The 13,490-nt window shown below is 35.6% G+C and overlaps 1 protein-coding gene across 3 annotated transcripts; it reads left to right on the forward strand.

The window, feature by feature from the left end:
* The first annotated feature begins 77 nt into the window (after positions 1-77).
* On the forward strand, positions 78-11,968 carry LOC131663465 (uncharacterized). 3 transcript variants are annotated; one of them, XM_058933895.1, is made up of 9 exons: positions 78-252; positions 359-438; positions 4,559-4,776; positions 5,632-5,813; positions 7,253-7,397; positions 9,057-9,444; positions 9,625-9,965; positions 10,033-10,262; positions 10,352-11,968. In XM_058933895.1, exons 2-9 carry the CDS (start codon positions 372-374, stop codon positions 10,677-10,679), a joined length of 1,899 nt encoding a protein of 632 aa, XP_058789878.1. In that variant the 5' UTR covers positions 78-252; positions 359-371; the 3' UTR covers positions 10,680-11,968. The 3 variants fall into 3 exon arrangements, with proteins under 3 accessions (XP_058789878.1, XP_058789877.1, XP_058789879.1); XM_058933894.1 differs by having other exon boundaries at positions 78-438; XM_058933896.1 differs by having other exon boundaries at positions 78-438; positions 9,628-9,965.
* The last annotated feature ends 1,522 nt before the right edge of the window (positions 11,969-13,490 follow it).

Genomic DNA, 13,490 nt, shown 5'->3' on the forward strand with positions numbered 1-13,490 from the left:
GAGATAAGCAACAAATAGATAGAATAGATTGTAGTATCTTCGTATGCTAGTAAATTTGCAGCCGCTGATTAAATAACTTCTGTATATGGTTTGTTAAGTGATGGGAGCTGTAGTCTGTTGTAAGCTCTGCGATCTTGAGGAAGAAGAAAGCTAATCACCTCGGACGACGCAGTGATCGTCTCTCTCTCTCTCTCTGTCTCTATCGTTTATTTGAATACACCACGCGCCGCTCAGAGTCGAGTATAGCCAGTTGTAAGTGTGAGCTCTGAAAGCGCGTATCTCTGCGTGAGCGCAGACAGAAATGTTCAAAGTTAGTTAGCAGAAAGTTGAATTTTCATTCTTCGCACTTTTTGGGTAGATCGAAAAAAAAGATGATGGACGACGATTGTGAAAGTGGACAAACAATGTCGAAAATGCCCTTGAGGCTGGATTCATTGGGTGAGTATTTCTCGATTTGTAATTCTCTATCATTTGCGTAAAGATAATGAAAGAATGAGTGCGCGAGATAGCAAACGAGAGTAAAAATGATTCGAAGAAAGCTTAAAGGTCATCGATTCCCTTCTGCTTTTTCTCATTTTTCTCGGTTGCATTCGTGACAACTGTTGTCGAGAATATTGACTTTGCACACGAGAGAGTTGCAAGTGACTTGCGCAAGCTTATCCGCAAGCTATTTTGCGCCGTAAGTGTACCATGCCGACAGCTACGTTTGAAAAATTTTATGCGACTATCTTTTTGTTTTCGTGATGTAACTGTATCAATCGGGTTCCTGTTTATCATGCAATGCTTGGAAAAATATGTCGTTTTGTATATGACATTCGACAGGCTATTTGAAAGCCAGATATTAAAATCCTCTTTGATTTATGATCATTGATATTTAGGTGTGCGAATTGATTTTCGACACGTTAATTTAAAAACAATTATTCAATATAATTGGCTGAACGATTCAAACAAAAACGGAAGACTGTTGCGATGTAATTATGCGACTGCCACAACTTGATCATTGAATAATTGATTAGTCTGCGTTGAAAATTCATTTGATGTCATTGAATCAGTTAATAAAACGTCGAGGCCTCGCGGTAAAGACGAAGACAATTCCCAAACAAATACTAAGAGAGGCACCGATTAAAACGAGAGGGCGAGAGATCTCCTGTGAACCTCGTGCGTTTTAAATATAGTCGCGGCGTACAGGCAACGCAGTATTATATTCGATGCGGTTCGCAAGTGTGACACGTATCCTACGATACATAGAGAGATAAGATGAGCGAGTCTTTTTGTCTCGCGAGAGAAAGAAAAATTTCGCGCTGAGTTCATTAATTGACATTGACATTGATTCGTGTTGAAAAATTTTATGCCCGTTTTTGAATGCTTTTTTACGACTTCGAGCTCTGTATATAATGTCTGCTTGAAAATATTTTTCTCTTCGAGTTGAGCGTGAGCTGAGACAATATTTACTGATCATTTGACGTTTGATAAGATGAAAATTGATGTAATGATGGTTTTATTTATTTTTTTTATTTTATACGACATAGTTTGCACGCGCTAAAATTGTTTATTTTGGAGTAAAATCAAATGAGCTTTTATTTTTTAATGCAATGTAGAGAACGATTTCGTGTTTACCTTTGCGAATAAATTATATGTACTACTGAATATCAGAATTTTCATAATTTTTGCAAAAAAAGAAGAAGACCGTAAAAACATCATTATAAAACCAGAGATCCGTTATTCTCTATTAAGTTCGCTATGTTTTACTAATAAAATATGATTTCTTGGATTCATCATAAAAAAATTAGGATAGCAATTAATTTTATATGATGACACTACTATTCTCTGTTAAATTTGAAAAAGAAACCATTTGTCGCACATTTTGCAGCCGACCGTGTCAAAAATGTTTTCAGTCTCGAAATAAACGTAAAGGTACGCTCACGCATCATTATTTTTGTCACACAAATGAGAAATACAAATATACACTCAGTAGTATACACGCGCAATGGAAAGTTCTTAACTGTAATATACGAGAAATTTACATGGCAAGTTCAATCAATATGCGTGACGACTATACAAGCTTGTTGATTTCACCAACAATAAGATCTCTGAGTGATGATATCTATTGAATAAAAGATAAGAAATCTCAACACAGTTTCCTACTTGTAAAACAATTTTAATGACGGAAAACTTTTTCATTTCAATAGATGACAGATTACAAAGTAAATTACAAAGTAGATTAGATTGCAGCGCCAACTATTCTGTAGCTATTAAGAATTAAAAATTGATATTATATGGAATATGTCTTTGTATAGTTAATATTTTCGGAGCTGACCGTGAAACTTAATTGCCGTCGTGGAAGTTAATGCGTTCTCGAAACTCGAAGAATGGTCTTTGTACTACAAGCAAGTTCATCTCTTTGTTGTGTGTTCTTATTACACAGAATGCTCTTTCTTTTATATTTATAGCTAATTCTCTATCGTAATCTCCGCACGTGTTTAATTTTACATTACGTAATTTTGTAATAACCACAAATATTCTTTGCCATAAAATAAAGTGAATCATATTTTTAACGAACCAAACATCTTATAGCCATAAAGTATCTACATGATTTGTAAAGGAATTTGATAAGGAATAGATTTTTACGCGAACAGTCGAAGACACATAGTCTTTGCGATTTCTAAACTTTGTTTTAGACTATCATTAAGTTGCCATTTAGTCAACTAATAAAAATTCTTTCACCTTCAGCTAAAAAAATTGAAATTCTGAGAAATTTAATTGATTGATATCGCTTTTTAATGTCTTTTGAACAAAGTATAACTTTAAAATGCGTGCATTTGTTTCGTAATTAATGCAACATTCCGTAATTGTATGCCGAAAAAAGTCGAGCTCTATATATGTCAATTAAAGTATGCATATTACACATCATGAAATATACTTATTGCGACGCAATTACATATTTTGTAATGAAACGTTATTAACGTTAGACATATTCTATAACTATGTATGATAAAAACGCATCATATACAAATATCATTTTGTTTCTTTAGACCAAGCCCATTTATTCAAATCGCCTGATTTTCTTACGCTTTAAGCTGGCAAAGTTTCAAACATTGTGCAAAATGTACGTATTGTACGCGCCAATTGAATCGGGATTTTTTGCAAAAATTTCCGACATCAATTGCGTAGAAAGGAAAGAAAATTCACTTGCATTTGAGAAGACAATTCAAAGTCATAGCGACACAACGACACGCGCGGAAAGGCATTTGAACAAATTCTATATTGAATATGCTGCATTTTAATGCCGATACAATTATCGCTCGATATTATGAACATTCGATGTAATGACGCATTACGAGACAACCAATTTTCTTTTTTGTCGAGGATATTGGGACGGACACGCGCGTTTTTTCTCGATAAAGTAATCTAGATACTTTTCTTAATTTGTCGCCACTTGATCGCTAAAGTTTGGATAAGCTATTTATTATTTTTCACATTGATCATACGCAGCAAGCCTAAAAAATTATTTTTATGAATTTTTCATTTTTTTTCTATTTAATTAAAATTTATGTTTGTACCGCACGCCAGTTTAATAAAAATTCACGCGCATGTTTAGAAGTCAATTAAGTATAGCTGCGCGCGGCATGTCAAGTGTACTACGTTTTAAAACGGCGAATTTCCAATATAATCCAATATAATACATTATGAAATGCACATGATGTAACTCTGCTCGTTATGAATTTATTTAGCATAAGTAATCTTGCAATATGCTATTGCGACGTTTTATATCTGTCAGTAGTATTCAAAACGCATACGGGCAAGAACTGCATTGAAAGTTGAATGAATATGATAAGTGACGCATAAAGGAGAACTCGATCACTTGAAAATTCGAGAGCTTGTACACTTGAAAAAGTTGATCACTTGTCGCTTGTTTTCGACCGTTGATACGCGCAAGTAGGAAACTAAAAATTCGGAGACTAGTACCGTTACATAATTAGTTATCAAAGCTGATGATCGAATAATTAACAAAATATACCTGCGTCTTAGAGTGATTATTACAATAAAATAATAGCGAACAAAAGATGTTTCGCTCGATCCTATCGCCTATCTGTCCGGTTCTCTTTGTGATAAATAGATGACAGCTAATGCAAGTTTGTCCGGTGCAAACATTCATCCGTTTCTTCGATACAATCTGCAGTCAAGATTATTTATTTTATATATTTATATAGCAGTGCTTTAAAGATAATCATAAACATAATTGTTGTGTGTAACGCATTGACTAATGTAAGTTATAAAATTTTGCTTCTGAAAGTTATTAAAATACTGTGTAAAACTAGGTAATTCCGAAAATGACATTCATTTCTGACGACAATTATCGAAAAGTAGGCCGCAGACAGGTCTATATTTAAACGATTCAAGGTATTCAACTTTGAATTATCAATTGCAATGCGATCTCTTATCGGAGTAGTTTGATTGAACCCAATCGACCAAGATTAAATAATTAATGCTCGAGCTTCATAAAGTCGTCGTAAAGTACAAGGTTCATAGTTCTCTATGTTTTGTTTTCAAAATGCAGATGATGGACTTCGTCCGCGAGACTGGCAGCCACGAGGGCCACACTGTAAAGTTCCATTGCGTCTCGTTCGTCTGTGTTTCCTCGGTGTAATTCTGCCGGTCGTGTTCGTCGCTGGACCCGTTTATTTGAAATATAGAGTGTTTTCGGAGCAACTCTACCCTGTGACTATTTCCGATCAACGCCTTATCGACCATAGAATGTCGACAACTTGGTGTCAGGTATGAGAAAAATATTGATAATTGTTCACTGGATCTGTCCACTCCTACAAGCTAATGAAATTTTGATGTAAAATAAAATGAGTTTTCCAAATAGTAAGCTTTTCGTTCGTGAAATGGTCGTATTTCAGAATTCATTGCAACTTATCTCGTTAGATTACCGACCGCAACATATAATAGCATCGTGAGAAATGGAACGCTTGATGCAATCCTCACTTTCACTCGAAATGCAAACCAATGTCGTTGTCACGAGCTTAACACTTTATATCTCACTTTGCATAGTAAAAGAAAGTAATGGTTTGAAAAATAACGAATCTTATTCCATGAAAATGCATCTGTTCATCGATCCAAATGATATTTTACAAATCATTCCTGTTCAACGGAGATTTGCATCCAATCCGCTGCGGGAGCGTGCATTTTTGCTTTCGTCTCGCAATAAATACATTCGGGATCACACAAAGTGAGGATTACACTGATAAAGTGTGAGAAGCGTTCGAAATTCTTCAAACTGGTTATAATATCAGATGATTACCGCAGCTTAACGGCACATCTATCATTCGCAATAGGTGTGAAATTTAATTGTGCCTAGATAACGACTCGAGCCGTTGAGTAGATAACTATATATTCCTTATTATTTGCAACTGGATTATTGGTTCGTATAGTTACCAACTGCATGAATTCAGCTATTCGCTGGAACTTAATCTGCTGGACTTTCCAAATCTATGTTGTTATATATTGTATGATTCATTTTAGGGTAAATTCCCACTGTCGCGTATTCTTTCGTAAATGCTCCTCGAAACTTTTAATGAATGTCAGTTGCCATAAATCCTATTAGATAACCACTGCTTTACATTGCAGAAACAGGTACTAAAGGTCAATGCAACATTCAATGCTTACTTGATGAACGATACTCCCAAGATGAGGGAAGGGGTGATTCCAGTTGCAATGACGAGACATTTGGTCCTTGAGGATGATATGAAAGAGTATTGGGGATTTTATTTGCTACGTGGGAGCAGCGTCACTGTCTCAACTTGTGTAAGGTATATGTTTGTCGTTAGGTGTATTGTCAGTATTTTATTGTTTTTTTTCGTTAATTCGAGATGAACTTGAGATCAGTAGACTGTTATGTAATTAGCGTAACTGCGAGATGACAAAAAAATGAGATAATTGTACACGCCTATAAAACTTGTACGATACTGTATCGACAGTCGATACGATTGAATGTCAAACATTAAAAAAGACATCTACTTTTGTTTGTCTACAAAAAATTATAACCTAGAAAATTGTCAAAATTCGTAGTCAGTTTATAAGTCTCAATAACGTACAAAAATCCACATCAATCAATTAAAAATTTAATTAGCTTTGTTCTGTCAAAAAATGGTAATGTTCTTCAGTTTCTTTCTAAGTTATTTTTCAAAAACAATAAAATAAAAAATCTATGTCTTACGGAAAAATACATTGAAAACTATATTTGTATCTATTTTTAATTAAATTTTATTACGGAAACAAATTGAAGAACATTACGAATCTTTGACATAACGAAGTAATTTCCATGTTCAAAATTATAGGTCGCCGTCGATTTTTTAATGTTATTAACGAAAATTTTGCTAAAAAATACCGAAAATCGTTGCCACGATGCCACACAAATTCACTAAATGGCTTCTAGAACCTTTTCTAATAAATATTAAGATGTATAAATTAATACACATATTATCGAGACTTTATCAAATAATGTAGCATAAAAAATTTATGATTTTCGAAAATTCATAATTAGACTTCTCGATCAAAGTTACGAGTTTTAGCAATTTTCAGGTTAATATTTTTTTGTAGACTAACAAAATTAGATAACGTATTCGGTCAAAGACTATGAGAAATTAGATATTTTAGGAGTACTTCCAAATTTTTTTATTTCAATCCATAACTTTTTTATAACGAGCGAGTAAAAGACAAAAAGAATGCTTTTAATCGCGCGGCTAGCCGAAGTTGAGTACTTGGTAATAGAACCACGTTCAAAACAAACCACCTTATTATAATTTCTTCCCGGAATGTGTAACATTATGTATACTATGTGTAACATTTTTCTTTATTTCGAACGTTATCGATTTGATATTATTTATCAAAGAGATGTATTTCGCATTTAGATCATTTGTATTGATAATCGCAGAGTATCAGGTTGAAAAATTTAGATAAATTTTAATGAAAAGAATTACTTTATGATTTCAACTTGAAATCGTAGAATAGGAAATCTATAGAAAGAGACCTTGAAATATACGAGCACGATGAATTGTCGAGATTTTGAAAAATTCCACTTTTTTTTAGAGTGTGATAATTTTAGGTTTATTGAAAATTGGTTCGATAGTAAAATGAAAACACGTAAAAGCGTGCAATAAGAAAAATAATGTAAATGAAATAATTTTGTTAGTTTTCGTTAATGCAAACACTATTTCGCGTATAAAATGCTAAAAGAAATATTTTACAGATGGCAAGGGGCTTCGCTAACGGTAATTCGTGGACATAAAAATTTGCACGAATGCGCATTTATCGGCGACGACAGCAGCGAAGAGCTCGAGGAGCTCGTTGAAGAAGCCGAAGAACGTGGCCTTCTACAAACGCCCAACGGATTGGTAAGTTCAAGCGATGATGGAGACACTGAGAGCTTGAGAGTTTTTTATTGTTATTGTTATTATTACTTCAAGAACTACGTCCACGTGGAACGCTGCAGAGGTACCTAAGTACCTGTATACGCATTAGTCTTGGTTCCCTATAGTCATGAATATGCAGACTCAAAAGATCATTCTACCATTTACTGATTAATAAATATTTCGTTTGCGCAATAAGAAATTTAGTGAAAATTGAAATCGTGTTTGTATCCGCTTAATGGCAATTGCGTAGATATATTATACGAAGAGTTTAATTTACTTTGAATAAGGACATTGGCATGATTAAAAGATTCTTTTTTGTCTTCTTATTTATTTATTTTTTTTTTACATTTTGTCTAAAAAACATTTGAAAAAATGTGTCACAATTAATTTTTTTAAGAGGTACGTTCCAATTAAACAAAATCTAAGTTCATTCTTTTATAAGGCTTCCATTATATATGGATAAATGATGTTTTATCTATTTTTGAATCTTGACGCTGTTGGTGTTGTGAGCATTAAGCTCTTCACCAGACAATTAGGATGTTCCTTTAGACGATCGACGTATCTTCTGCGAATTGTTTCAATTTCATCTCTTACGGTCGGTATGTTAAATTCTTTTCTAATTATTTCATTTGTAACAAATTATAGTGCGTTTATGACGAATCTTAAGGCTTTGCTTTGAAATTTTTCAATAATATCGATGTTTGATTTTGTGGCAGTTATAGTTGAATGTTACATGTCCATACTGGTTTGATGATACACTCGTATCTTAATAATTTATTATTGATTAACAATTAAAATTTTCTGGCTATTAGCCAGTAACATTTTCTTAGCTATAGATCGATCTGTTTGTCTCCGATTCAAATGTGGGCTCTCCACGTTAGTTAATAAACCAAGTGAAAAAAAATTGACAAAGAAAAATTTTCTTCGTGCTTACTGCCATCAAACGCACCTTCGAAAATATACATTGTTGAGTGACAAAATCCATCTTTCGCAAGAAAAAGAGAAGTCAATGTGAAAACCGCAAATACTTACTAAAACGTCTGGTCTGATATTTGCCCGCGTTGAATGTTTATTTACCAGATGCGATGGGGATTTGTTCGTATGCGTCAAGCATACGAAAAAATATTTATTAATTGTTTGCATTTAATATCTTTTCTCTTGTGTTTGAAAGCATATCAAATACAAATAACAATGAGAATGAACAGAAGTTTGAAAATGGCATTAGTTAAGGGAAAAATAATTTTATTTGGCGAATCGCCGAGATTTGATGGAAATAAAATGCGAGCAGTTGTGAATGAATTCCGCGTTTATTCCATTGTTGCCAGTTGATTACTAGTCGTGATTAAAGCAAAGCATAGAAAATTACGCGACAAACAAATTTTCCAAGAACCTGAGCGCGATAAGATTGCGCGTTCTATCTCCAGTTTATTGCAGCAACTTTTCTTACGCAACATTGGAATTTCAGCCCGCACGAAAAATAGAAGGCGAGCTTTTGAAGGCTCGGCGATCGATAACCGGAGGGTAGATGTTATTTTTACCCCTGTTTAGCATCGACCAAACAGGCCATAAGCCGCATGCAGTCGTTGCATTCTCTGGATGTGCAAATGGAGCTTGATCGATATATCGAATTGATGCTTGCAGGTGTTGGACGGGCCTAGCAACGAACCTTGGCGCATGAGGCGCGTCCACCAGGGTGTGCAGTTTCATCAGAACGAGACTGCCGCCAATGCCAACCAAGTCACAGCCCATCATCAGTACACCAGCCATGAACTCGATGCCAAGGACATGCGAGCCATTCTCACGCAGCTCTTTATGAAGACCCTGGACATGAGGAAGAAACAGAAAGAGGGCCACCAGCATCATCATCACGAAGGCACTTTCAAGGAGGATGATAATATCGATAAGCCGCCTTCCTTCGACGACACGGATTTTATACAGCATGAATTGCTGTCGTTGAGGAGACAGGCTGCTTCCGATGCAACTCCTTCGGGAGAAACTGACACGGCCGGTGCCGCTCGCTCGACGTCAGGTAAGAATGATCTCTGAGGATAGTTCACTTCGTTACTTGTCAATGAAAATGTCTATTTGAGCGGTTTTATATGTTTTTACAGCGCTCAAATTTTTGAATATCACATTTTTAGAGGTAACATTAAGCTAGTTATGGTTGGTTTACTTCAAACATCATTTGACTTAGAGTTGTTGTTTTCAGCAGAGACTACTACCAAAGCGCCAGCGCCGGAAGTCAAATCGACGACCGTTCAATCAATGTTGGCCGAGATCAATTCCACAACGGGACCATCGTCTAAGGAAGTGTTTGAAGATGCATTGCATAAAATAAGCGCGTTGGGCCAGCGAGGACGGAAAGTTCTAAACAAACTCATCGAGGAAATTAATCATCGTGATCCAGAAACTGAGCAGATGGTGAAGAAGGTCATCGAGGAAGTGACCGACAGAGAAGAGAAACGGATGAAGAGAGACCTTTTTTTGTCGTCGCCTATGGCAGAACAATTGTCGGGCGACGATGAGGATGACGATGCTGCTGTCGAAGCGGTGAATATCATCAAGATTTCAAAGTTAATTGAACGCATGACATTCATAAGTGTTTTACGTCGCGCAGGGAATGTTACGTCCTGATGGGATTGCAGAATACCGCGGTACAGTCAACGAGACGACTCTCAACGACAGAAGTAACTCCGAGTTTTGGAGTTCGTTTAGTAGTTCCGAAGAGAGACTTTTGACTTGCAGAGGTTTGATTCTGAATCTTCCACTAACGCCACATCGTTTCTGCGAACCGAAGTTTGAACGTCATCACAAAACGGCTTCAGTGGCTAATACGATAACTTACAGGTATGCGGACATCTGGTGTTCGTCTATTTGAGAATTAATATTCATACATTTATAAAATTCGAGAAATAACGCCTTCGTCTTGTTTCCAGAGTGCCAACCGATGGATACTATTTCTTCGTCTTTAGTTCAGAAAACGAAATTCAGCCAAACTACATGCACGTCAAATTCGAGCTGCTCAGAAAGTCCTACAATATATCTAATCCAGTACACGAATGTAAAAACAGTACGGGCGAATGTTCTTTGCCCATTAGCTTCTTTAGCAGCGAGCGTACTGTACTTGAATTACCAGTAGGTATCAATGATTCTCAATGGAACGAAGAGTACGTTGTCATTTCGACGTGTGAACCGAGAACTTCTATTTACCTCTTATGCATTCTTGCTGTTCCGCTGCTTATCTTAATGTTTGCCTTTTATTGAGGTGTAGCCAGCTAATACTGGAAATATTTAGCTCGCGTAAACAAAAATGTTGAAAATTTTTTTTTTTTTAAATAGAATATTTCTTCAATGGCTATAAAGTTACTTTTTATACATTGGTTTTAAAAATTACTTTGAGATTACAATTTGTAGCAATTGTAAGTGTACTGATAAAAACTTTTTTTTGCGGTAGAAGAATCATCTTCAGAAACATCTTCGTAAAAATGTTTTATAAAGTGAATTGAGAGCAGCCACTGCAAGTACCTGTCTAGTTAGTAATAAATATTGGATTGCTCAAAATGATAATGATGAACGTCAAAGTCATTAGCATTATGTATGTTTTCAAAGACTGTTAATTGCAATGGCTACTATGTACGAAAGAAAAGTCACTTAATAAGCTAGTATTATAATCTTCCTATTACGAAAATGCAATAATATAGGAATATGATTGTCCTCGAGTAATTATACGGGTGCTTCGTTGTACTTAAAAAGTACTCTAATTTAACTTTGTATATAACAATTGAGAACGAAGTATTTCGGTTGACGATACTTCTTTCATTCTAATAATAATAAACTCATGATTTTACGTGCACGCAAAGAGCAAGTCGTGCCAAAGTTTGTTATAAGTGTAATACAAATGTATCTTGAAAGTAAATTATGTGATACCTTGAGTTATATACTACGATTGTTGGGAAATGCTTACTCCTAATTTAGATTTTAAGACCACAATATATGAACGAGATTTAAGATGAAAAGCACATATTTTTTCATTTGGATTATTTGATCCACACGATATTTTAACAATATTACTAGTTTATCAAATAACAGTTAAAATATTGTTTTTGATGATATTGCTACTTCATGATATCATACCTTATGAATTAAAGTATTATTTTAAGCATCTTATGTGATCATACCTCGATATGAAAAAGAGATACTGTTATTTTAGTGCGAAGTAGGGCATTTGTTAATCGCGTAATGGCATTTTACAAGAATTTTATACTGTGTAATTGAACGTGATGTTAAGAAGATTGGCGAATGGAATATCATAAATTACAATTTTCTTGATGTTTTTATCGAACGACATTGGAGTTTGTGTAACCGGTTCATAGGATACTGACGTTAGAAAAATAAGTGATGTATATATTTAGAATGAATTGATACAAAACAGACAGTTAGGAAACTGTGAAATTTACATTGTTGTTTTTTATAAACTACGACTGTTGTTATACTTACTTTCTTAATAATATATGTGTTATATATTTGTATATTAACGTATAGTTAAATATATGTTTTTACCAAATTGAAACGACAGTCGCAATCCTTTGTCAACTACACCTAAAACAGCAAGCTGTACAATTATGAAAAGCACGAAACTAACGAAGTTACGAAGTCAAGTTTAATTAGCTTCCAGTGCCTGGAAGAAAGTATTATCATAAGACTCGGTCCGCGCGTCGATGATCCTTTTTGCCTCGCCAAGTTATCTCAAGCGAACGATCTGCCGGACGATTTGTCGTCTACCAGTCCTGGAGATTAATTTTTCATGTCTATGTAGCAGTGCGCCTGCTCGAGGGAAGAGGCGGAGCAGCGTCGAGACCCGAGCCTTATCGGTCGAAAACACTCGGTGCCGCAGCTGTGTCTATACCCGCTCCAAGATGCTCGCGGAAATCTTGGAAACGCCTTTGATCCTTAAGTTGCCTTCTATGAGTCCGATTAGTTGATTAATTTTCTTATTTTTAACATTTTCATCTTGTTTTTACCTTTCGCATGACAATTTTCATCTGAGCTGAAGATAAAATGTAACAAGGAAATAAGGGTCATTGTCCAACTTGATCAATCTCATGAGGCACATTAGAGAATTCGTTGTTATGCATGTGAAGAGAAAATAACAATATGAGAGTTAATATGCGGCGGCTGGTCGACAGTGATAAGGAAAATTGATTTCTCCGCTTAGCTGCCGCGCACCCCTGTTTGATCTGGTCCGCTTATTTTTATCACAAGCTCAGTTGCTTTCAGGGCGTTCACAATTTTCGCCATAATTTTACCTAACAAAAGTTGTCGTTCAACAGCAAAATTGTATTTGTCAAAGCGCAACGTTGAAATTTTAATTGCCAGCCTTTAAATTTACATTTCCAAAGTACGGCATCCCACACTTTCCTATTTTCAATAAAATTCGTAACCCGCATTTTTGCCGATTGTTATTGTGCTAATTTATAAACTAGGTAGGGTGGTGCAATTGGACAGCAAAGTGACGTTCATGGGACAGTGAGCAAAGCCAGTCGACACGCCTCCTCGTTGCTTTTGGCCCACCCTTTATTCGCACGACATTACGTTTCCCCCCTCGAGCATATTTCGATAATTACGCCTGAGTGCGCTTATGATATCGTTGATTTTCACGTGACAATTCGTGCGCCCGAGCCTATAACTATTTTTACTTTCTAAAATTTAGCTTGGGTTGTTGCTGACGCTCGTTGAATTTGAAAAGTTGTTCGTGTTCTCGTAGACAGGCGTTGGGAAGGACAGTAGGTAATTCTATAGTGCACTGTGGATTTTATTGCAATAAAGGAAATCATGAAAGCACCGCGAACGCTTTGCATCGCGGACTCTTTACTGTCAGTGGTAGCCGTTTAATTTCCCATATGACAAACCAACGGGGACAAAAGAAGCTTAAAAAGTATGTGCTGCACGAGAAATACAAATGGTCCCTCGGTGACAATGCGCCACACCGTAAATTTCGTAGCATTATGATTTTAAGAGGCCTAAATGATTTTCTGAAAAAAAAATACCCGAGAGTCACGTGACCGACACACGCGC

Source organism: Phymastichus coffea, unplaced genomic scaffold (genome assembly GCF_024137745.1).
Source record: "Phymastichus coffea isolate CEN01 unplaced genomic scaffold, Cenicafe_Pcof_1.1 PCOF00036, whole genome shotgun sequence".
Lineage (NCBI taxonomy): Eukaryota > Metazoa > Arthropoda > Insecta > Hymenoptera > Eulophidae > Phymastichus > Phymastichus coffea.